Here is a 24,871-nt window from a genome sequence, read left to right on the forward strand (position 1 = left end):
TTAAACGGTTTATATGACTGCTCTCCTGGATGTACATTAATCAGTGTGTGTGTGTGTGTGTGTGTGTGTGTGTGTGTGTGTGTCCGTGTCCACAGCACAGAAGTGGATGTACGGCGGTCTGGACAGTAACGTGTTGCTGCAGTATCTGGCCTGGGTCACCTACCCCGTGGTCCTCATCACCTTCTCTGCCGGCTTCACACAGATTCTAGCCCCCCAAGCTGTTGGTATGACCACACACACACACACACACACACACACAAAACATGTACACACCAGAGATGCCTAAAAAAGAGGCAAAACAATCACATTTAATTAAGTAATGGCAAAAAAGGTATTGCGTGATTAATCTATGTATAAAATAAGCTTTTTTTAACTCAAGAACAACAAAGCTTTCATATTTACGGTACAGAATCCAGATTTGACAACATGCTACCAAAGCCCAACCTAAATGATTTCATAACACAGAGGTCTTCAGTGAGGGCAACTAAGTGACCTGCAGCTGTCCCGGAGTTTGTTGACTGAATCCTGACTCAAAGATTACATCTGCATCTGTTTAAAGTCACAGTGTCGCGTGCTCCAGTAGGGTGCTGGCAGAAGGAGCCACAGGTGAATGAAACCCCGCTCGTCTTACTGCCCCCCTCTTACTGTAATGAACTCCTCATACACATCTGTGGGTGAGTCGGTAGCTGCTGCCTCACAGTGTGACACAACTCAGTGACACACTGTGAATCCCCTCTGAGCCCCTTCAGGCTCTGCTTCCTCCCCAGGGGGAGAGACGAGTTCTGCACATAATCACAATGTTTATACTCAACATGCAGGTTATGCTAGTGAGGAGTCAGTGCAGCACTCCTTCAGATATGCCCCTGAGGTAATGTTCTGCTGCAGGTGTAGCGGAGTCTTTACTGTCACTCTCTGTAACTGAGACTAAAGAGGTGGGTGAGGTATCTTCTGCCCTTAGTGACTGCCCTGTTTAGACTGTTGGGGAGGTGGGGAAGTGTTGTTTTCTTCAGCTTACTGTGAAAATGTACAAAAAGTACAATAGATGAATAATAAATGATGGAACTTGGAAACTGACATTCTGGTTGCAGAGTTTACGAACTACAGAAGTGTTTTACTGAGTAGAATGACGTACAAATTTGACGAGTAATTAATTAAAACGTCCGTTTGCAACATTAAGAAAGTTAAATTCCGGGGTTCTCTAAAGTTAAATGTGCAAAAAACAAATCTCATTTACAAACTGAATTAATTATCCAGAAAGTTTTGAACTGAATCCAAAAAGGTGTGTCAGCCAAAGTTGAATGAATCCAGTCGTTCTATTTGCAATGACGTTGTGAAAAATAGTCTCTAGTTCTTTGAAATTAGCTTTCAACCAGATGAGGTTCATCTTAAAGGAATAGTTTGACATATTGGTCAAATATCTTCCATGCTGACTTGCTCTCTTGCTGACAGCTGGATGAGGAGAGGAATGATGTCATCTTTAATGTCTCGGCGCTAAATATGAAGCGACAGTCAGCAGCCGGCGAGCTTAGCTTAGCATAGACACGCAAGACTGGAAACCCTCTTTTGTCCAGTAGAGTCTCCAGGAAGTGACTTCTCATGGCCAACAATGAGTCCCAGACGTAACTCCCCATGAACCCTGGAACATGTGTTTCTCACGCTCTGGTCTCTGCACAGAGAACACAAACACGATGTTTGGTGTTGCTGAGCTTTAGAGGTGCTGCTTGACAGATCGTGTAACCTCAGGACGGAGTCAGGCTAGCTGTTTCTGCCCGTTTCCAGTCTTTGTGCTAAGCTAAGCTAACAGCTTCTGAGGTTGGCTTCATTGTTTTCACCGTTCAGATATGAGAGTGATTTCAAGCTTCTCATCCAATTTTTGGCAAGTCGTTTGTGTGTTTCCCAAAACGTTGAACTGTTTCCCTTCAGGCTATGATGTATTTGATGCGTATTTGTCATGTTGCTCGATGCGTTGGGGTTCTCTCTGAGCTGCCGGTCAGCTGTAAGCGCCCGCTGTGCTCCTCTGCAGGTTCAGGTATTCCAGAGATGAAGACCATCCTGAGAGGAGTTGTGCTGAAGGAATACCTCACCTTCAAAACCTTCGTGGCCAAAGTCATCGGCCTCACCTGCGCTCTGGGCAGCGGCATGCCCCTGGGCAAGGAGGTAACACACACACACACACTCTCTCACACACACACACACACACACTCACACGCACACACACACACACTCTCACACACACACATCAGCTTTGCCTACTCTATGGGGCCCTAAATGCCTCTGTTGTATGTCAGGCCTGTGTGTTGGCAAGCACCTCACAATACGATACACTCGTCACGATGCGATACAATGTAACACAATGCGATATGATACAATGCATATTGCAATCCTTTTTTTTCAACTTAAAATGTAAAAAAATAATGCTGAAATGACATAGTCTAAGACTTGCATCATCAACACATTATATTTATAACTCAAACGTCAAAAGGTATTTGCATTGCACACTCGTCATATAAAATATATAAAAATAAAGTTCATATTGTATTCTTATTGTGTCACTGAACACTCCTTAAACGTGATATGAAATAAAGTGTTCGGTCCCTATAGCATCCATACATTCATCATGCAGTGGCCGGACGCTTGCTCGTGACACCCCGTTGTGATTAGGATTTAAAGGACATTTTAAATCGGTTTAAAACGGGATTTAAAAAAAATAAAAATGACCGATACAAGTCGAGGACATATTAATACACTATTGTCGGATAAAATATTGGGATAATCAGCTATATCGATATTTTGGCACAGCCCTATTGTGTGTGTGTGTGTGTGTGTGTGTGTGTGTGCAGTCTTGAGCCACTCACAGAATGGGAAGATGCTGGAACAAACACACACAGCACAAGCTGACGACTTCCTAAATCAATGAGTCAATCGGTACATGACTCATCCGACAAGAGACAAAAGACAAGCTGCTCAAACGTTTGTTGAGGGAAAACTTGAGGTGAAATGACTCATGTATGCTTTCACGTTTCTCTCTCTCTCTCTGTGTGTGTGTGTGTGTGTGTGTGTGTGTGTGTGTGTGTGTGTGTGTGTGTGTGTGTGTGTGTGTGTGTGTGTGTGTGTGTGTGTGTGTGTGTGTGTGTGTGTGTGTGTGTGTGTGTGTGTGTGTGTGTGTGTGCGTGTGTGGAGAAGCCTTATTCTCCTCTCAGTAAGTCTTCAGGCTAGGCAGTCTTTTGGGGGATGCCATACTTACTTGGAAATGTTTTTTTGCTAAAAAGACAGCACTGAGAAACTGTGAGGTGCGTCCCTGGGAAGTTCAGCTGGTGTAGCATGTCAGTTCTGTGTGTAAGTAAGAAAAAAACATGCACGTACAGGTATGGACAGAGAGGACACACGTACGAGTACAGGACACACACACGCATCAGGCCCTTTTGGTTTGGATGCAGCCTCTCTTCCTCTGACAGGAGCACGATGTGATGCTCTCACTTGTAATCCTGTTGGTTCCTCTCTGAACTTGGTACCCAGGATGTTAATATTGTCTGCGGTCTTGGTGGTCTTGGTGGGGTCTTGTGGTCTTGGTGGTTGGTGGCGTGTTCCTGTAGTCATGCGCTGGTCTTGTGTGACACATAACAAACAGACAGCTTCTTAACTTGTTAACTCGTTTTCTTTTCGTCTTGTCAGGGTCCGTTCGTACACATCGCCAGTCTGTGTGCTGCTCTCCTCAGCAAGTTCATGTCTCTGTTTGGAGGAATTTACGAGGTAAGTCTTCTTCTTTCTATAGTTTTTTACCGTCAGTGCTCTGCCTCAAAACAGTTTCTGTTCTGCTCAATGATTCTAATCTGTGTTTTAACGGGTAAACTTTATATTATCTATTCTTCATTTTTTCCCATATACACTGATCTTCATACGCCGTATAGAAACTTTTTTCAGCGCCATGTTGTCGTCATCTCCTTGTCTCCTCCACCGTGCGGTATTAAGAGTGCGTGATGTGGACGCGCTCCTGAGTCGCCTTCAGTTGTTCCCGTGCGCTCAGAGCAATAAGCTGAACGGACACGAGTCTAGATACTTAGGTTGTTTCTGGTAATATTTTCATCGACTGTTAAAAATATTCAGTCAAAGACATGACAGAACGTTACACATACAAGGCTTGGTGATTGATGCGTGACAATAAACATCATTTGAAAATAGAAAATATGAAACTTTACATAAAATATGATCAACAAACATTTAAAAGTACATTTTAGATTCCATCTAAAATATGTACGTTTTTAAAGTGTCCTGTATCGTAGAGTAGAAGCTGTGTCACTGAGTGCACGGCTCTTTGTGGTAAACATTTATGAGAGAGAGAGAGAGAGAGAGAGAGAGAGAGAGGCACACTTTAGCATAATACAACACATAAAAGATATTATGTTGTACACAAAAGTAACAGCATTACATAAAATCAGCAGTTAAAGCGTCATCGCGATCCAGTGGCCTTAAACTCACAATGTTTCTCTATTCTGTCCCGCCATCTCCTCTATTTTACCTTTTCATCTTCTCTAATCATCATCATCATCCACATTGCCCCCCCCCCCAGTGCTGTGCTGCATTTCATTGCATATTAATGCTGAGTGTGGAAGTGCCCCTCTGCTGGCTGCAGTATCTTGAAGTGCACGATGCTGATGTGTCCTGTGGGCGGTTAAGAAGCAGCTCTTTGTTTCAGCGGCCATCTTTCAACAGCTTGTTGAACTTCTATAGAAACAGAACGATGAGTCGTCCAACACACGTGGAGACCGCCACTGTTTGAAAAAATATTTTGATCAGTTCTGTGAAGTGTTTTCACTTTGGTGATTAAATTGTATAAAATAGAATAAAATCAGATTGATATTTGCTCAATCTCTCAAAGATGGTATTGGTCGTAGCTTAACTCTGCCGTAGCGTAACTGTCTGTTACTCCCACGCTTCCTGAAGGAGCCCAGTGTTGTAAATATTAAGGTAATTCAATCACTCAATTACCCAGCATGCCCCACAGTCGATGTCCCATCTCCCTCCTCTGGCTCAGTCTTGTCATTGTTTCACGCTGCAGAAAGAGTTCACCCGAAGCTTCATATTTGTTCTGCTCTCCGTGTGTCCAGACCACGTTTTTATCCCCTTTTTACCAAACATCCACCCCGACACAGCTGGTGTCTTTGGAAACCTTCTGGGATCTTCTCTGGAATGTAAAATGAAGTCTCTGGAATTTATCAATGTCGTACAAACGTTTACGGTCAGAGAACCAATTTGCTCGGATTTAAATTAAACAAAAATCAAGTTTTTCTTATTAGCTTTGCTTGTGACGCTCAGAGCTTCAAGCTTTGTTCAATGTTCGATCCTCTCTTTGTACTTCTGGCTGATATTTGACGGAATGAGACCAAACGGGTAAAGCCTCATCAAGCTTCTGTATTTGGATCCTTCGAGCTGAAGGCCGATGATCCAATCTCATTCAGCACACATCCGAGTTCATGCTTTCAGGCCCTTTGCTGAAGCCGATGCTCGTGAAGTGCTCTTGCATGCGGCTTCATGTTCGGCTGCACATGCTTTTGCAATTGTGAAAGAAAAAAAAGTGATTCAGACTTGGAGGAAGTGGAAATATTCCAGCCTGCTGTCATTTTATTTGTTATATTCACTCCCAACATGTTGCAGAGTCAGCTGTATTTGCTACATGTCCATAGACCACCTCTTTGTGTGTGTGTGTGTGTGTGTGTGTGGCATGCTTATCAAGAGCTCCAGACTGGAAGTTAAGAGTGTGGAGTCAAAGAGGACACACACACACACACACACACACACACACACACCCCTCTTTATCCGTGCCGTGCTGCTTGAAGGAAGCCGGTCTCGTAGGAATGAAGGTAAGTAAGATCAGGCTTTCCCCCTCAAAAAAAGAAGTCTATTTCCCAGGATGCACCGTGGTGCTCTGCAGTCCTTTGTTTCTTCCTGCGTGTTCCACTGATGGGACCTCGTTGTTACTCTCCTGTAGAGAGAGGTGTGGATGCTCTTGGGTTGAACTGTGCAGTTAGAGATGTTGTGAAGCATATATTCATTTTTTTTTCTGTAACTTTTCTATTTTTAATGTTTTTGCTCCATCAGCTTTGTGAATGTGAAATTGCTTCCCTCTGAACTCGTCTGTGATTTAAAGAGGTTGTCAGTCGTTCTATTTCAGTTTTGATCTGTGCTTCGAGTCTACATTTCATTCGTTATTCCAGCTCGTAGCTGAGATGCATGAATGCTCTTTATTCATCCTACTTTTTGAAATGATTGTATTACAGCAGCAGGTTATCCTCACATTGCACTGCAACAGAAAATACACATCAGCACTAGGAATATGTGTCTAGAACTCACCATATGAAGAATGCAATGAAATACAAAAAACAAGAAGATGTAAACGTAGGACAACAGACTGTATTACATATACAGTAGGTTAGACAGACGCGTGCCGATGTGTTGCACTGTGAACGACCTGATGATGTGGAGTGAGTGTTTCACAGACGGACTGAACTGTGACGCACGGCCGTCTTCCTTCCGTTTGTTTCAGAACGAGTCGAGAAACATCGAGATGCTGGCGGCGGCCTGCGCTGTGGGAGTGGGCTGCTGCTTTGCCGCTCCCATAGGAGGTGAGTTTGTACAGAGAACGATGTCGTGCACAATATCAACTGTACATCCTGTGACATGCAATAACACAGAGTGAGCTTTATGCCACTCAGTGGGGGGGTGTCTCCGTCTGCACATGTGATACCATCCCGTGCTGCATTTAGGGCCTCAGTACAAACGAGTGCCGATCTCACAGCACACGTCTGTGAGAGTGTTTTATTTATTTACAGGCAAACTGATCTTTCTTTTACAGCTCAGCTGTGGAGTACATAATGGTCCAAACTGTGACCAGTCCATGTTGACGTGTGATTGGTATGCCATATGTGTGTGTGTGTGTGTTCCAGGTGTGTTGTTCAGTATTGAAGTAACGTCCACGTTCTTCGCGGTGAGAAACTACTGGAGAGGCTTCTTTGCTGCCACCTTCAGTGCCTTCATCTTCAGAGTGCTGGCTGTGTGGAACAGAGACGAAGGTAAAGCGGACTCGAGTGCTCAAAGTGCCGGAGGAATGATTTCAAATCCCTTTACCAGTCACCATAATAAAGGTCCATCAAACTGACATCTTAATGAAGAAAGAGAATTGATTCTGTTGCATGATTGGCCAAAATGTCTCCTGTGAACATGGCCTGTTGATCAGCAGAAGGACAAAGGCCTGTTGGCTGTGGTCAGACCAGGCGGCAACCTCTGGCTCTGTAAAGTGAAGCCAGTGCTTCATGTGTTGAAGCTGCATTCTCTCTAGTGTCCACCAGGGGGCGACTCCTCTGGTTGTATAGAAGTCTATGAGAAAATGACTCTACTTCTCTCTTGATTTATTCCCTCAGTAAACATTGTAAACATGAGTTTATGTCTCAATCTCTAGTTTCAAGTCTTCTTCAATACAGCATGATGTTCATTTAGTACATTATGGTCCATTTAGAGTCAAACAGACTGTAAAGCAGGGGATGCTTCAGGGCGGGGCTGTCCTCTTTCCTAACTCCAGCTTCTTCTCCTCTTTCCCCAGAGACCATCACAGCCCTTTTTAAAACCCGCTTCCGGCTTGACTTCCCCTTTGACCTCCAGGAGCTTCCCGCCTTCGCCGTCATTGGGTGCGTACATGTGGCGGGGCTCGAAACGCCACGTGCACCGTGAGTGCACGTGCAATATGAGCTCTGCGTGTGGTTTCCAGCTCTACATGCAGCGGGTGCTCGTGACTTGGAGACGCCCTCCCGCGGCACAAAGGAACGTCTTACTGATTATTAAAGGAGGAGATGAACAAAGAAGACAGAGCAGCACAGCAACCATTCATTACACGTCGCATATCAAATTAGTCTGGTTCGATATGTGATGTCAACAAGGAAGTACTGGAAAGTAAGCTGGTGGACCCTCTCTCGTGTGTGTGTGTGTGTGTGTGTGTGTGTGTGTGTGTGTGTGTGTGTGTGTGTGTGTGTGTGTGTGTGTGTGTGTGTGTGTGTGTGTGTGTGTGTGTGTGTGTGTGTGTGTGTGTGTGTGTGTGTGTGTGTGTGTGTGTGTGTGTGTGTGTGTGTGTGTGTGTGTGATTTGTGTTAACAGCCACTGCTGCATCAGTGACTTGCACATACCTTAACGCTGCCTCCAGAGAAGGCAGCAGAGTGCTTATCCCCGAGTCTTACACCGTGATATAGTGTGTCGGTGCACCCCCCCCCCAGCCAAAGTGGGTCAGTGTCTCAGGAAAGCAGGCCGGAGAGAGTTAGTTCTGTGCTTCCTGTTCGGAGTGAGGGGAACTCTTTCTACGACGCACACGTCGATAATGCTAGTGTCGTATAACTCTAAAGATATATAATGCATTATAATCGAATCGATTTATTTTGACTGAAAGCAAACGAGGACCGTTCAGAGTAACGTATGGCCTCAATCTTCTGACTTGTGTTATATTGTCGTATATTTCAGCTTTAGAGAAAGCGATGAAGTTAAAGGTGCCGTTGAGTTGTCTTGTAAACAAACGAAGCTTTGTGAACGTTGAGTGTTTTCTCACCAGCATGCGTGGTGCGTGTCCTCGAGGTCTTTCCTTCCTCCTAAATCCTTTCTGACGCGTTTACGACGTCGCCTCCATCGGTGGAGGAGTGTCAGCGCGTCGGCAGCGGCGTGAAGCTGACCAGAGCAGCAGGACTCTGAGTTCACATCCTGATGCTTGGAGCTCAAACACAGTCACAGTTGACACACAATGTTTTCCTCATGTTGACTTTTTAATGCGGCGATGTCGGCCATTTTCTCCGACCAGAGAACTGTTTACATTCCTGATGATGCAAAGCCAAAGGATGCACTGCAGGACTGTGCTGCTGCTGCTGTTTAGTGTTGTCACAATGACGACAGGTGATCCTTGAATCCCTTGACTTGAAATAAAGACGCAGACTCCCCTCATCCTCCTGTTCATAATTTATTCAAAGGTATTTGAGGGGATTCATAATGCAGTAAGATAAATTCATCAGCATGAGGTTGTCTGAGTCTGTTCTTTCTCTCCCGCCCTCGCTCCTCTTCCTCCCCTCTTCCTGTCACAAAGAGGACTCCTACTGGGCTCCTAAATGCAGGCTTATGTAAACCTCTTCCTCTGCTTTGACTCCCCCACACATCCCCATTCGGCTGCATGTTCTCTCTCGCTCTCTCGCCCTCTTGCTGTAATTCTCTGTTCATGTTTCAACTGCAGTTGTTTCTCCTTTCTGTTGTTTCATCGCCTGCATCCGGAGCGCATCCCTCCCACACCTTCTTAGAGACTCTCCTCCCTTCCATTCACATTGTTTCCCACGTCTCGTACATTACGGTGGATGTTGTATCTGCTGTAAACATGATCAGTGGCATCCGCCTCCAGAGTGCAGACTCCATTACCGTCACCTCGTTGGTATTGTGGCCGAATGCACCGGGGATGACCTGTGGACGGGGTTAGAGAGAGAGAGATGATGTCATTGATGCTTTGGTTTGTTTAAGCCTGGACTCGTTTATTATTATTGACGTGTGCGTGTGTGTGTGTGTGTGTGTGTGTGTGTGTGTGTGTGTGCGTGTGTGTGTGTGCTCTGCAGCATTGCCAGTGGTTTCGGTGGGGCTTTGTTTGTCTACCTGAACCGACTGATTGTCCAGTTCATCAGGAAACAGAAGGCCATCAACAGGTTCCTCATGAAGAAGTAAGTGGAACCAGTAGAAAGTGGAACGTAACCGTTCGCTGACTCTGCTTTCAGTATCGTTTGGTTTTGAGGTACTTTGTTGCTCCTCCACATTAACTATAGCTACTGTGCATGAGATGCGGTTTGATGTCTCGTTCTCTCCGTCTCTCAGGCGTCTGCTGTATCCGGCGCTGGTCACGTTGCTCGTCTCCACACTAACATTCCCACCTGGCTTTGGACAGTTTATGGCTGGAAAGGTACGTTCTGCACAAAGCTTCACTTTTTAAAACGGCCATCAACGGCAAATCCAGTATGTGGAAGTGAGCCTGCAGCCAATCGGTGTCTCACGTCTGAATTTAACTTGGTGTGTTTTCACTGAGCACCTCGAAGCATGATTTCTATATTCACTGCATTGACTATATTTCTATATTCACTACATTGACTATATTTCTATATTCACTACATTGACTATATTTCTATATTCACTACATTGACTATATTTCTATATTCACTGCATTGACTATATTTCTATATTCACTACATTGACTATATTTCTATATTCACTACATTGACTATATTTCTATATTCACTACATTGACTATATTTCTATATTCACTGCATTGACTATATTTCTATATTCACTGCATTGACTATATTTCTATATTCACTGCATTGACTATATTTCTATATTCACTGCATTGACTATATTTCTATATTCACTGCATTGACTATATTTCTATATTCACTGCATGCTGTTTTGGTTTGGGTCCTTTCGCAGCTTCACAGAGCAGCTGTGTCATCGACGAGTTCAAGATCATTATGTTGTTTCATAACGGCCTGATTACAGTTCACGTCTGTGTGAGACTGTTTTTAATGTTCACGACACGCGCTTGTGTGTGTGTGTTCGCCAATTTCACCTCATTCTGCTGTTTAATTATTAGAATTATCAAAGGCCTATCCTGTGCAGCCCCCCCCCCCCCCCCCACACACACACACACACACACACACACACACCTCTACCTCCCTAATGGGAGGGTGAGTCAGGCCTCGGCCCACACTGACCCACTCCTCTTAAAACACTCCAGATTGGGTGCCTTACCTCTCGGTGTCTCGCTCTCAGACCCTCAGCCGTCAGAGCTGAGACAGCGGGCGACAGCCATGGCGGCTTTCACGCCTCCCCGTCTGCTCTAACATCCTCAGTGACGTCTCTCTGGGCACTTTCAGCCTTCTTGAAGTGTATTTGAAGGATTTTTATTTCCATATACATTCATTACATTTGCATCTTGAGTCGGAAGCACGGAGGGTTTTGTTGCAGTTTAAAGGGGGTGATCATCCGACAGCAAGTCACATGTCAGAGTAAAATGAATTCATATACAGGAACAGAGATGAGCACATGTTAACTACAAGTCTCTGGCTCCGTCTGGAGCCCCTTGCTGAACATACAGTACTGATAGAGGGGACGCTGGGCCATGAGTCAGATGTAATGTTTCTATTACAGTATCCATAACAGAGATTCAGTTGACAGAGATGTTAAAATAAAAGGCCACAGAGCGTTACCCTTTAGCTAGAATTGGAAAAAGATAGTAAATCCTACAAAACAGCCCCCCCCCTTTCCCATGTTGACGATGTCCCTCCCTGTGGCCTTCAGCTGACCCAGAAGGAGTCTCTGGTGACGCTGCTGGACAACCGGACGTGGGCCAAACAGGGCATCGCCGAGGAGTTCGACTACATCGGACACTCCGACGCCTGGAAACACCCGCAGGTCAACGTCTTCGTCACCCTGGTCCTCTTCATCGTCATGAAGGTAGGACAGAGCACAGTACAGTGCTGATGAGATTCATTTCGAATGCACCGTGTAGAGGAGCTTATATCTTCATGCTCGGTGTTCCTCTTAATGCAGTAGGTCGCTGAATGACGGGGCATTTTGCCCGTCACCATCTTGGTTTTTTGGACATTGCCATCCAGAAGTGACACGAGAGGGCGGAGCCAAGTACGACCGAACGCTGAAAAATACTTCTCTTTTTTTAGGCGACCCAAAATGTTACAATTAACTTTCATGAAGTGAAAACACACACGCTGTAAAGGGTTAAAGGTGTGTGACCAAAACACGGCCGACTCCCAGACCAGATAGCAACCTGTCAATCACAATGTGGCCCCGCCCCTAAAGCATACCCATGAAAGCATTATGATCTATTTCTGCTCTTCCTCCATGTTTAATGAACCTTCATCACCTCTGCAGCTCATCCAGTTCAGATGGCACTTAGATACTCCAACAGACCATAGTTTGCTATTTTCATGTAAATGTTTTTACACTTCAAGAAGGCAAGGCAATATCAATTCTCTCATTCTTAAAGCGGGAAACGAACCATTCCAAACAGATATAACTCAGTAGTTTTATGCATTTATGATTATAAACATATGCAATGTTTTAAGCACAGTTATCAGAACACTATGAACATTCAGGCTCCCTCTTGTGGCTCAAAGCTGAACTGCAGAAAATAAAAATTAAATAAAAGACCTTGGAGGTAATTCTGCCGATTTATTTAGCGAACTCTCATAAAACCTTTTGGGTCCCGACCCGAATCTTTGGGGACGGGTCGGCTGTGGCTCAGGGATGGAGCGGGCCGTCTTCCAATCAGAATACCGGCGGTTCGATCCCCGGCTATTTCAGTCCTTGTGTGAATGTTAGTGAGTCCTCGCGGGCAGGTGGGACCCCGCATGGTATCTCTGTATGAATGGGTGTGAATACCACCTGTTATTATGAATAACTCCGATAAGTTTAGCTGATCTACTGCCGGTACTGTGGTTAGAAACAACACCACGAGCATCCAACTCTGTCCGGGAGCTCCGGTGTTAAAGTTCTGAGAGCACAGAAATGCCAGCGAGCTGCTCTCAGCATCTGTCCGTGGGCACTCACTCACTCACTCACTCACTCTCTCTCTCACACACACACACACACACACACACACACACACACACACACACACACACACACACACACACGCAGCATTCAAAGTGAGGCTGTAATGGCTCCGTCTAATTACAGCCTTTGGTTTTTCTTGGATTCAGCCTGGTGATTTTCAAAGGGGGAGATTGCTCTCCCTCCCTCTCCCTCTCGGGTAATGAACGGTTCTTTTATTCGACATGGCAGCCATCTTGTCTCTTTGCGCCTCCTTTTCATGCAGAGACTTCTGGTAAGATCTCTCGTTCCAGCTGCTCAACTTCTGAGGTGCAGCGGAAGGCGTCCGGTGTCAGTCAGGAAGTCCGGTCAGCAGATGAAGCTGCTCTGAATACTTTTAATTGTGTGTTTTCTGTTGCAGCACCAAGAGTGAAAGCCTGAAACGTAAAGTTCTCTTAGTAAAGTTCACTGCACCTGTTGTGAAGAAGAGTGTCGTCTGAGCTACTGCTGTGTGTGTGTGTGTGTGTGTGTGTGTGTGTGTGTGTGTGTGTACAGCACACACACACACACACACACACACACACAGAAACCTGCTAACTTATTTAGCATGCTTTGTAGCTATTTTTAGTGGTGTGCAATTAGGCCCATCAACAGCTCTCTATGAGGAACACCTTTATTAATATACAGGTGTGTTTCAGAGTGTGTGTGTGTTTGTGTGTGCGTGTGCGCGTGCATCGGAGTGACAGAGCTGGCAATGCGCAATTTGTAAAACCTTTATTATTATTATTATTATGATGTTAAACGTTATTCTTAGTCGTCCAGCCTCTGGCTCTAAATTTCTCAAATTTTCTTTGAATTAAACGGATGATAAAAGATGTGCACGTGTCCATTCAAGTCTGATGAAATTCAAGACTTTCCCATCGGTAATCAGTGCGGTATTGATCAATTATATGATAAATATGCAATTAATCTAGCTGCACCATATCTATTGGTTATCCGTGTGCTTTAGTGAAAAGGCCAACGCTCAGCGGTCCGCCGCTGCGTTTCCTCCTCGAGCGTTGCAGCCGGAGTGACGGCAGCTCACGTCTTCACATCTTAAAATCATAACCTCGGGTGTTCAGCTCGGCTCGGTAGAAATCGCAATGAAAGATACGTTTATTCGCAAATGACACAGAAATATCATAATACCGAGGTTACGTTGGGTCGTTGAGCCGAGGCTGACTCAGGTTCTGTGTTTTTCAAGTGTTCGTCTCAAGAGGCTTAACGTCGGAGAGCAGCAGAGGAGAGCTCGTCCGTCCGAATTAATTCATGTGGCGCTGTTTGTTTGGTCGAATGAGTCGACGGTATTCTAGCGGTAGTTCTCTAAACAACGAAATGGATCAAAAATTACCACAATGACAAACGCACACCAAGTCATCTTCAGCTCCACGTCTTTAAATTGCAATTTAAGTTTTTTAATCAAGATATTTGCACCGTGATGGTTTGATCATGAAGGCAAAGATACAAAGCATCCAAGAGACATGTCTGTTTACAATCGAGAGATCATCTCTCTGTTTGAGGTTCAGAATCTCACACAAAGCAAACTGCAGCCGTATTATAATCATAACCGCTCACTGTCGTTGCTGTATGATTGCTATGAGTCACATAAACATTTCGTATTTATAGGGTGTCTGGGTCAATTATTTTGTCTGGGTCAATATTGTCTGGGCAAAGTTTGAACTAGTAATGTCTACTCGTGAAGTCACTCACTTTATCGACTGAATTTAATGATTTTTCTCCTTCTAAAATAGTTCAGCCCTGAAGCAGCTCTATAACATACAAGTCTCATTAAACCCACCGTCAAAATTCACCAGCTTCATTAGGTCGTATTTAATTGGATTTCGATGAAGAAGGTTTTCACTGCTGTCACTTGTTTTGCCCTTTAAGGTTTTGAACCAACAACCCGCTGGAGTCTGAGCTTGCTTTTCTTGCCCGTTTCTTTTCAGTTTGAGGTCCGAGATCCTCGTACAGTTTTATGGTCATGCACTACCTCAGCGAGACGTACACTTGGATTACATTCGATTCGATGAAACATTAATGATTCCTTCCGGGGGGGAAAGTGAGTCATAGCTGCTTCAAAAACAGTGGATATCGCAGTAGCTACTTTAGGAGGACATGAAGAGCAAATAAAAGAGTATGTAGACATAGTTCTGGAAATGCTAACGTCTCATCAAAAATGATCAAGTCTCAATCATACGGTCATGCTCAGTGAAAAGTGCTTTAGGAATCAGCAATGAAAGCTACCCGCCTGATAGTGATTGTATCACTTTGTCGTGAATTCCATAAGGCTCAAGAACTCGTAAAGGGTGCGCGTGTGTGTGTGTGTGGGGGGGGGGGGGTGCTTGTGTGTGTAACAGCCGTCATCGAAAATGGCGACTGCCATGTTTGAGTTCCACCTTGACCAGCAGCTTACTGTACATGTTAAAATAATAATACAAAACCATAACATAGTAGCTACAGTGCATCATCAAGTCTATTTGGCTGATATATTGTGGAAATACTTGATTCAAAGTACACACATTGTTATTGCTACTGAGTACTTCTTCCAACACTGGGCACTGTGACAACACTGTGACAACACTGTGACAACACAGTGACAACACAGTGACAACACAGTGACAACACAGTGACAACACAGTGACAACACAGTGACAACACAGTGACAACACAGTGACAACACAGTGACAACACAGTGACAACACTGTGACAACACAGTGACAACACAGTGACAACACAGTGACAACACAGTGACAACACAGTGACAACACAGTGACAACACAGTGACAACACAGTGACAACACAGTGACAACACTGTGACAACACTGTGACAACACTGTGACAACACTGTGACAACACTGTGACAACACTGTGACAACACTGTGACAACACTGTGACAACACAGTGACAACACTGTGACAACACAGTGACAACACTGTGACAACACTGTGACAACACTGTGACAACACTGTGACAACACTGTGACAACACTGTGACAACACTGTGACAACACAGTGACAACACAGTGACAACACAGTGACAACACAGTGACTACACAGTGACAACACAGTGACAACACAGTGACAACACAGTGACAACACAGTGACAACACAGTGACAACACAGTGACAACACAGTGACAACACAGTGACAACACAGTGACAACACAGTGACTACACAGTGACTACACAGTGACAACACAGTGACAACACAGTGACAGCCCGAGGTGATGGTGTCATTGGTGGCTATTAGTCCATCTCCTGGGTAACCCCGAGCCACCCGGAGGGGGACCTCGGGGTTCCCTTTTTTTAAGGGACCTTCTTTTTAAAAACGACAAACCGTCACAAATACACGACATGAATCCGCTTAGAGCTTGTGTTGATTTAGTCAAGATTATATCGCAGTCCTGAGATCAAAAGTCCTTGTTACTCTCGTCGTATTAAGTCAATATCGTTATTTATCTTTCGTCAATAAAAAACTCACAACATAGACATTTCAGTCTCGTCTCACTCAGAGAAAACATGGACAGTTTAGTCTCTTAGGCAAGAGTTTGTCAAGAAAGACCAAGAATGAGCATTTGAATCAAACTGCTTTCAAATAAGTTTTCATCCAACTTATTTAAGCCTAAAAGAAATGTCTTAATGTCGCTCGATATAATCAAGAGTTTTCCCCGTAGTGTTTTTGTACACATTGTTATCAGATGACTTGCATTTTGTCTATAATTGCCGCCTCTGGGTCTTTAGTCAATAAATAAGACAACAGATGTCTCAATGGTTTATCTCTTATAATTGGATTCATTGCTCTACATATATTAGCAAATGTTTGTTTTTAGGTTGCAGCTTCTCTAAAATATATTATAATGTTGACATTTTCTTTGTCAGCAACCATTGAGAACAACATAGTTCTGTGGTTGTCACATAGTGTTTAAACAACCCCATAAAAAGGATATTTGTACACATTTTTATGAGCCGTTATGGCCGTTATTACTACTGCGCTGTTGAGCCTTTATCGAACACTTCAGATGACAGCTGCTTTCATGGCTAACTGTAGATTTACAACTGAATTAAATTTCCCTGTCGTGCGTTTCTTCTTCTTTTTTAAATTCCTCCTCGGAGGCCGTGGCCTCTGTAATAAAGCTAAAGCCGACATGTTATGAGTTCCACCGATCCTTTAAACCTTTCTGGCTCTTATTAAGGTTTACTGGCCGAAGTGGAAGACAATTCTCGAGAAGTCCGAAGAATTACTCCCATGACTGTCATTATTTCCCCCCCAAGAGAACTATTTTGTGTATCCAACCGGTTGTCTGTTGCTCTCCGGCGCCTGGCGGCGTTCAGCTTTGATTCTCGTCGATGAGTCAGTGTCAGGGTGTGAGCGTGGGTGTGTGTGAACACCTACGCACGTACGTGTGTGTGTGCTGGGTGTGAAAACGGCGGCGGTGTAAGGTTACAGACGGAGATCCATTACTTCACCATGGCAGCCGGCCTTAATTACAGCTAACTATAGACGGAGCAGAGGGAGGGATGGAGAGAGACGGAGCAATGGGTGTAATTAAGAAGTCTATTTGAAACCTTGAGATTATTACAGGAGGAAGTTTTGTGTAATGTCTTGTACAATACATTCTAAACAATTTCACCGTAAAATAACGGTACATTACTGGCAGCAGAGATGCCAGTAATGTACCGTTATTATTCGTTGCAGCTACTTTAATTTATTTAAACAGTATCTTATCGTATATAGGATTAGAGTATTTTACTGTGTATAGGAGCATGTTGTAGAGACACCATTTATGCTCTGGTAGAGACCTGTCAATCACTGTGTAGCCCCGCCCTAAAGCATCCCCTGCTTTATGGTCTGTGTGACTCTAAATGGAGCATAATGTACTAAATGAACATCATGCTGTATTGAAGAAGACTTGAAACTAGAGATTGAGACATAAACTCATGTTTACAATGTTTACTGAGGGAATAAATCAAGAGAGAAGTAGAGTCATTGTCTCATAGACTTCTATACAACCAGAGGAGTCGCCCCCTGGTGGACACTAGAGAGAATGCAGCTTTAAGACAGTTTGTTTAACTTTTAAGAACCGGAGGTTGCCGCCTGGTCTGTCGGCTTTGTTTATGAGAGTGATGTCAATCTTCATCCAACTCAAAGCAAGAGAATCTGTTCCTTTTTTAAAGAGTATCCAACAACTCGCTAACGTGCAGTAGTTTATTTTCTAAGTCGCAAGATTTGACCGCTTGACGTCGTAAAAGCTTCAAATAAATGTGACGGTTTGTTCTAAAGTTATTCACGGACTAAAGATGGGCTTGAGTCAATGTTATAATGATCAGTCATATATTTACTGTAGGATTAATCAATATTACACTGGCTGACTTCAAACTGAATTTGAATGAGATGTTTAATCTAATGAGTCCACACGAGTGTGTGCGAACGGTACTTAGTTTGAATACAGCCTTATGAATCAGCACAGCTTTTTATTTTCCCCAAAATAAGCATGTCAGCCATTTAAGACTCATATCTGCCTATATAACCAAGTACACACACACACACACACACACCTGACGATAGTGCTCACACATTATCAGTGGTGACATTTCCTAATTAGCAGTCTCCTCCGCACAGTGTGGGCCAATCGGCGGGGCCCGCTCATTACCCAGGGTTCATTTCAGGGTCTTTGTGGACTGAGAAGTTGAAAGTGACAGCTCAATCTCACCTCAGCAATAAGCTCTGCACGGCCGCCACACAGGATGGTACTGTGCGGCGAATTGAAATGCCACCCTGTTCTGATGTTGTGTCTTTCTCTTCGTTCCGTCTTAGTTCTGGATGTCTGCTCTGGCCACCACCATCCCGGTGCCCTGCGGAGCCTTCATGCCGGTATTTGTCATCGGTAAGAAGACCGGCGAAAAGTAGACGTGTCTGTGTGTGAGACGGAAGTTCTTGCTGAGGGCTGCACGAGAAGATTGATACCGAACTCGTATACGGTTGTTATAGCTGACGCTCCAGCCGGTTAGCTTAGCTTAGCTTAAAGACTGGAAATGGGGGAGAGGTTGGTATCGATCTTCTCATCTAACCGGCGGGAAAAAAAGCTAATTAGCTTCATTTCACTTTAGAGGAGTGATGAAATATTCTGAAATATTATCTGAGTGAAACTATATGTGCACACCTTAGCCGTGCTTTATGCTAAAACATTGGCCTTCTATGTTTCTGCAATGAATCAAACGAGAGAGAACTGTTTTCTCATGTTGTTGTTTTACCAGGAGGAAATACGCCACTTTAGAGCAGTAATACAGTACACTAGTGGTATTTGTTGTTGCCAGTGTTGATTGTGTGTGTGTGTGTGTGTGTGTGTGTATCAGGAGCAGCCTTTGGTCGTCTGGTTGGAGAGAGCATGGCAGCCTGGTTCCCAGATGGCATTAACACAGATGGCACCATCTACCCCATAGTGCCAGGAGGCTACGCCGTCGTGGGTAAGTCAAAGACACGATCATGGCACCTATTCTCACTCTCTGCCGTCTCACTTCTAGTACTCTTCTTTAGTAGTTTTCCTTTTTTTCTTAAAAGCCCTATTTAGTTTTTGCTCTACAAACTCATTGTGTCAGCGGCAGTTCTGGGATCTGCACAAATATATTCCTCACTCATAACCAACTTGGCTGTTTTCAACCGCTTCAGTCTTTTTCCAGACAGGATGCACTCTTTATTTCGTTTACTTCTCATTCGGTGTCTGTGAGGTATCGGTGCTTCTGATGCAAGTACGATTACAGTTATACAATGGAGTACATTACTCGTGTGTGTGTGTGTGTGTGTGTGTGTGTGTGTGTGTGTGTGTGTGTGTGTGTGTGTGTGTGTGTGTGTGTGTGTGTGTGTGTATATATATCTAGCTTGTTTGGGGGTAAAGTCACCATTTCCGAGTCTTTACCTTTTCAACCAAGCCACTCTTAGTGATTGGGTTTTTGTTCATGTTCGTTTTTGTCCTCCAGCATAAAGAAAGATCCTTATTGTCAAACAATGTTGTGTGTCTAAAGAGATGCAGAGTTGTGAGTCTCTCCACCGAGCTACTTGTTGACAGTCGCTTCATGTCTGCGGCGGCTGTGTTCTTCCTGGGTTGTTGTTGTTGTTGTTGTTGTTGTTGTCGTCGCGGCACCGTTTGCTGATGACTCAGCCCTTTACAGGCTTCTTTCATCTCACAGCGGAGCTCGCTTTAAGGATTAAATGTTCGGCCGGGCGGAGGGAGCGCGAGCATTTACGTGAGCAGGATATGTACACGGGCTTAATTAAGTTACAAGAAAGAACAGTGAGACGGGCCTTTGTAGACTCTCTCGCCCACCATCTGTTTCGCTCTCGTTTCTCTTTTCTCTTTATTTGAATGCTTTCATTCTTTTTCTTTTTTCATTTCTTGGATTGGACTCATCTATTTTCCCCGTCTCACTTCGCCCCACGCTGCTCTGATATTGCTCTTTTCACAACACTTTATTGGATGGGAAGCAATTGGAAGTGTGATGGAGCCCTATTGAATTACTTATATACGTTTTCGGGCTTCTGGGTGTCGCAGATTGTGTGGCGAGGAATGTGAAGTGCGTCTGTAACCGTCTGGTCCAGGACATTGATAACAGGAGGACGACTTGAAATCTTTGAGTCAATTGAATTCCAAAGTTTAAGTTTTGTGGCTTTGATCTGTAATACATATATTGTGTGTATGATCGTTTTGACCTGATTTATAGCATATTGTTACATAATGAAGTTTATTCTTAATTTAAGAACAAAACGTGTTTGACTCTTATTTTTTTTCGTCATTGGTGTTGTTCATCCTCTGAATTGTATGAGGGATGGTAAAACAGTTTATTCCCTTTTGAAATCATGGTGATATTAAAATGTTTTTATTTTTTCATTGTGATGGATGACGCACCTGAAACCCCCCAGGCCCCGCCCCACCTTGAAAACCACTGATCTGAACAATTGCTTCTCTGTTCCGACTGTCCTCCCTCCCTCCCCCAAAGGTGCGGCGGCCTTGTCGGGAGCGGTCACCCACACGGTTTCCACCGCCGTCATCGTGTTCGAGCTGACGGGCCAGATCTCCCACATCCTGCCGGTGATGATAGCGGTGATCCTGGCCAACGCCGTGGCCCAGTCACTGCAGCCGTCCCTCTACGACTCCATCATCAGGATCAAGAAGCTGCCGTACCTCCCGGAGCTGGGCTGGGGACACCACGAGTACGTACAGAGGAACACGCTGCACCAACACAGCGCACCGTCACACACACAACGCATCGCAATACGTTACAGTATCTTGTTTCTGCAGTACTGGAATGGGAAGCGTAACAACTATGTTTGTCAATATTTATATTAAAAACAGCTTCATAGGAAGTGCAAATAACAAAGAAATGATTTTAAAAATATCCACAAAATAGTGTAGTTTGGAGCCAATGTAACATTTTGTAACAAATTGTACAACCATGCTACAAACTCATGAAAAAAAGGGTTCAGCATGATTCACCTACAGGACATGCATAAGCTCCCTGCAGTGGTTTTAAATCAACAAATTGCCATTCTAGATCTTTTTTATTTAAGATTTTCAAATGTACATGTTATAATTTTAATAAAGTCCCCTATGGGCTTCCGTACTTAATCACTATTTAAAGCCCCATCAGTTGTGTTTGTTAAAGGTCTGTGTGTTTGCTCTGCGGGGGTTTATGTATTTAATTAGTCACATAATGGCTGACTGTGTAACTGTTGCCGGTCTTTAATGTAACCTGTTAATGGGTCGAGCCGAGTGCACAGCGAGTCTTAATGGTTTTAAATACGGCTTTTTATTTCGGCGTTGAACTCCAGATAGCACACATTCTGGCCTGTCGGGGTTCCAACCTGGAATCACGGAGAGGATTTCACGTCACAGAAACCCAAGGTGCCTGGCTCAGTGGTTCAACCTAACATGACTTTTAATTGCTTTCACTCCCATATTATTAATTCATACCAACCACACAATAGCGAATGGGATTACCAGCTGCTTCCCGAGCTCGGCGAAAACCACACAGAAGCACTTTTCATTTAATTGTTTGCAGACGGTTATTGTTCCGGATGCTGGCAATTCATCAGGTGGAGATAATAGTTTTGGGTGCATCGTTCACAGATTGGGAGTAATGAAGGAAAATGAATGCATTTCACCCTCAGTCTGCTCTTCAGTCCCTGTGGCCGTCTACTTGAGTCTTTCACTTTCTACATCAGGACCTCGGTTGACCGCCTCCATCTCACATCTCCTCGTTATCTATTCCTCTCCGTCTATCGCTGCTCCCCTCGTCTCCTCTGTCTCTCCTTATTATCCACTGCGACCTCATGGCCTCTCCATCGTGTGTGTGTGTGTGTGTGTGTGTGTGTGTGTGTGTGTGTGTGTGTGTGTGTGTGTGTGTGTGTGTGTGTGTGTGTGTGTGTGTGTGTGTGTGTGTGTGTGTGTGTGTGTGTGTGTGTGTGTGTGTGTGTGTGTGTGTGTGTGTGTGTGTGTGTGTGTTAGAGACAGAATGAAGGAGAAGCTGTGATTTCAGTGAGCTGTTGCTCTCTTTGATTATTATGCAACGGAGAAAATACTCACGTGTGTGTGATCCAGTTTTATTACAGCGATGATCGTATGTACATAGATTTTTGACATTTGGTAATTTTTCCCAGAAAAAAGTGAGATGCTTGAAGAATTTGGCCAAGAAAACTACTTGCAGGTTTAAGGTGTTCTCTTGGGACCGCTTGTTGGATGGTTTCCAGACCGCTTGTCACATCCAGAGCTCCTGTCGTCTCGGTCGTTATGCTCCAGCGCTGCTTTTTAATGATCCGATTCATAAATGGCACAGACGCATACTCGCCATCGACCGCAGCGTCGGGTACGTCTTCATTCTGGAACAGGGCCGGTGTGGTGACAGGGCTCTGGTCCGGTTCATTGATGACGTCCTCACGTTGTTAAGTCTACAGGTCTTTGGGAGTGCTGCTGCACATGTCGTGTAAAGCCCTTCGTGTCTCCAGTGGAGCTGTGTGGAGTTTGATGAATGTCCTTGAGTGTCACTTTTTTGTCTTCAACTCCAAAAAAACGCTGACTTGAGTTTGAAAACTTTTAAAAAATCTGGAGGAGTGGAGTTAGAAGGAAGTGCTCCTCATTAGCTCCTACTGGCAAGATGCTTCTGAATCTCTGGCCAAACTGTCAGCGATAGAGTTGCATTGTGGGTAATGAAGCCATCAGGTTTTGACAAGAACAATGTGTGGAATATGTTTTTTTCGCGTTATCTTTTCAGGTCGTCCGTAAGCCTCTCGGGACACTGGAGAGATATTTCCTTTGTATTTGGCTCCAACGTCCACCTGGACTCCACGAGGAACTGATTCCATTTCAGTGAACTCACAGAACACTTTTCCGGCCATAACTCGAGAATTGATATGCTAATTATGACAATGTTGGAGTGTTTCAATATGATAGAGTCCAATATAATGATGAATGATGCCCAAACTACAAAAATATCGTCGTAACGAACCTGAATAATCCTCTTACCGGTCTGTTTAACTTCATCAAATAGTAATGATTGAAAGCTTCAACAAATTCAATTTTTTTTAAATTGAATCAGGGAAAAAACGTGACGAATCCTCCGCGTCGTCGTGTCAGAACAACACGAGGTGATCATCAGTCATCAACACACAATCACATCATCGGTACGCGATGATGAACACAAAGTTTACAAATGTTAAAAGGTGATTGAGAAAGCCGTGTGTGTGTGTTCATGACATGATCATTTATCATCAGAAATATCAAATAGCTCGGCATAATGACATACGTTTGGAAATGTTAGAAGTTGGTGAGGTGTAAAGATTATCGAGAAACTGTCAGGAGACTCCTCTGTGTGGACTGAATGTTTACACACACACACACACATATACACAGAAATGTAATCTCCTTGAATCATCTATATTTAATAACACACACTATGAACTTGAGTCATGACGCAGAAAGCTCCTACTCCAGCCGTGCGTGTGCGTGTGCGTGTGCGTGTGCGTGTGTGCGTGTGCGCGTGTGCGTGTGTGCGTGTGCGTGTGCGTGTGCGTGTGCGTGTGTGTGTGTGTGTGTGTGTGTGTGTGTGTGTGTGTGTGTGTGTGTGTGTGTGTGTGTGTGTGTGTGTGTGTGTGTGTGTGTGTGTGTGTGTGTGTGTGTGTGTGTGTGTGTGTGTGTGTGATATTACTGTAGCACACGAGAGCGGAGGAGGGGCCGCCGGGTTGAGGGGGTGGGTACTGAAGGTAGCGTCGCCTCGTCAAAGCTGAATGTGTTTTTCACTCAAACTGGAAATTATCCATCTCACACCCACGCAACAGTTCGCACACACACACACACACACACACACACACACACAGGGACACTTGTGTAACGCCTACCGTGCGACACAAACGCATGATGGCATGAACATTTGCTCACACACACCCACACTGACATGGAGAGAATTGGATTTGTCCTTTATTTATGTTGAGCTTTTGCAGATATGAACACACACACACATCACATGTATATATATTCCTGCTGCTTCTTTCTAATCAGACCCATATGAAAGCTTTTCCACCTCTTCTCTCAGACGAGGCTCTTGTCTTCACTTTTGGCTGATCCATCACCAGCCTTGGAGTGCCATTTAAAAAGAGAAAAAAATGTGTGGGAACAATTACATAACACCACTCTCTCTGTGTGTGTGTGTGTGTGTGTGTGTGTGTGTGTGTGTGTGTGTGTGTGTGTGTGTCGTTTGATTCTCTATCGGTCATTCTAGGTTTCTTAGCATTTCATAATTGCCTATTCGAGCCTGTTGAATTGTTCTCCGTCTGTCTGACAGGAAGCAAAGTCAAAGGGGATCATCATATTTTCTCCGGATCATTACAAATTTCCTTTTATTAGTTTCCACACCTTCCCCTGTTAACACCCCCACTCACACACACACACACACACACCTACACACACACACATACTCACACACACACACACAAAAGACTTGTCATTCGGACTACTTCTTCTGCCAAAAGTGGTTCCAATAAAAGATTAAAGCTGTAGACGGATGTTTTGTTTATGTTGGACAATTCTGCAACTCTCTACTCGTGTCCAACACCAATGCAGGAAAAGTGTGCTTATAACATAGAATGGCGGAAAGAGAAGGGGTGATTCGTGCTGTCAGCAGGGATCATTCGGTCCAGTGTGTCGTGGTGCGTTACAGCCCCACATAGGAACCTGCAGCACAGAG

General features: G+C 44.3%; 1 protein-coding gene across 1 annotated transcript in view; it reads left to right on the top strand.

Moving 5' to 3' along the window:
* The window catches only part of LOC306779973 (chloride channel protein 2-like), an 89,577-nt gene that overhangs the window by 40,418 nt on the left and 24,288 nt on the right, over positions 1 to 24,871 (top strand). The window contains exons 4-15 of the mRNA XM_079272108.1: positions 96 to 224; positions 2,024 to 2,157; positions 3,673 to 3,750; positions 6,542 to 6,620; positions 6,942 to 7,067; positions 7,595 to 7,679; positions 9,624 to 9,725; positions 9,877 to 9,961; positions 11,353 to 11,508; positions 18,456 to 18,525; positions 18,995 to 19,105; positions 20,633 to 20,846. Of these exons, the coding sequence (XP_079128234.1) occupies positions 96 to 224; positions 2,024 to 2,157; positions 3,673 to 3,750; positions 6,542 to 6,620; positions 6,942 to 7,067; positions 7,595 to 7,679; positions 9,624 to 9,725; positions 9,877 to 9,961; positions 11,353 to 11,508; positions 18,456 to 18,525; positions 18,995 to 19,105; positions 20,633 to 20,846 (1,369 nt within the window). The remainder of the gene's footprint in view (positions 1 to 95; positions 225 to 2,023; positions 2,158 to 3,672; positions 3,751 to 6,541; positions 6,621 to 6,941; positions 7,068 to 7,594; positions 7,680 to 9,623; positions 9,726 to 9,876; positions 9,962 to 11,352; positions 11,509 to 18,455; positions 18,526 to 18,994; positions 19,106 to 20,632; positions 20,847 to 24,871) is intronic.

This window comes from Melanostigma gelatinosum, assembly GCF_949748355.1.
Source record: "Melanostigma gelatinosum genome assembly, chromosome: 7".
Taxonomy (NCBI): Eukaryota; Metazoa; Chordata; class Actinopteri; order Perciformes; family Zoarcidae; genus Melanostigma; species Melanostigma gelatinosum.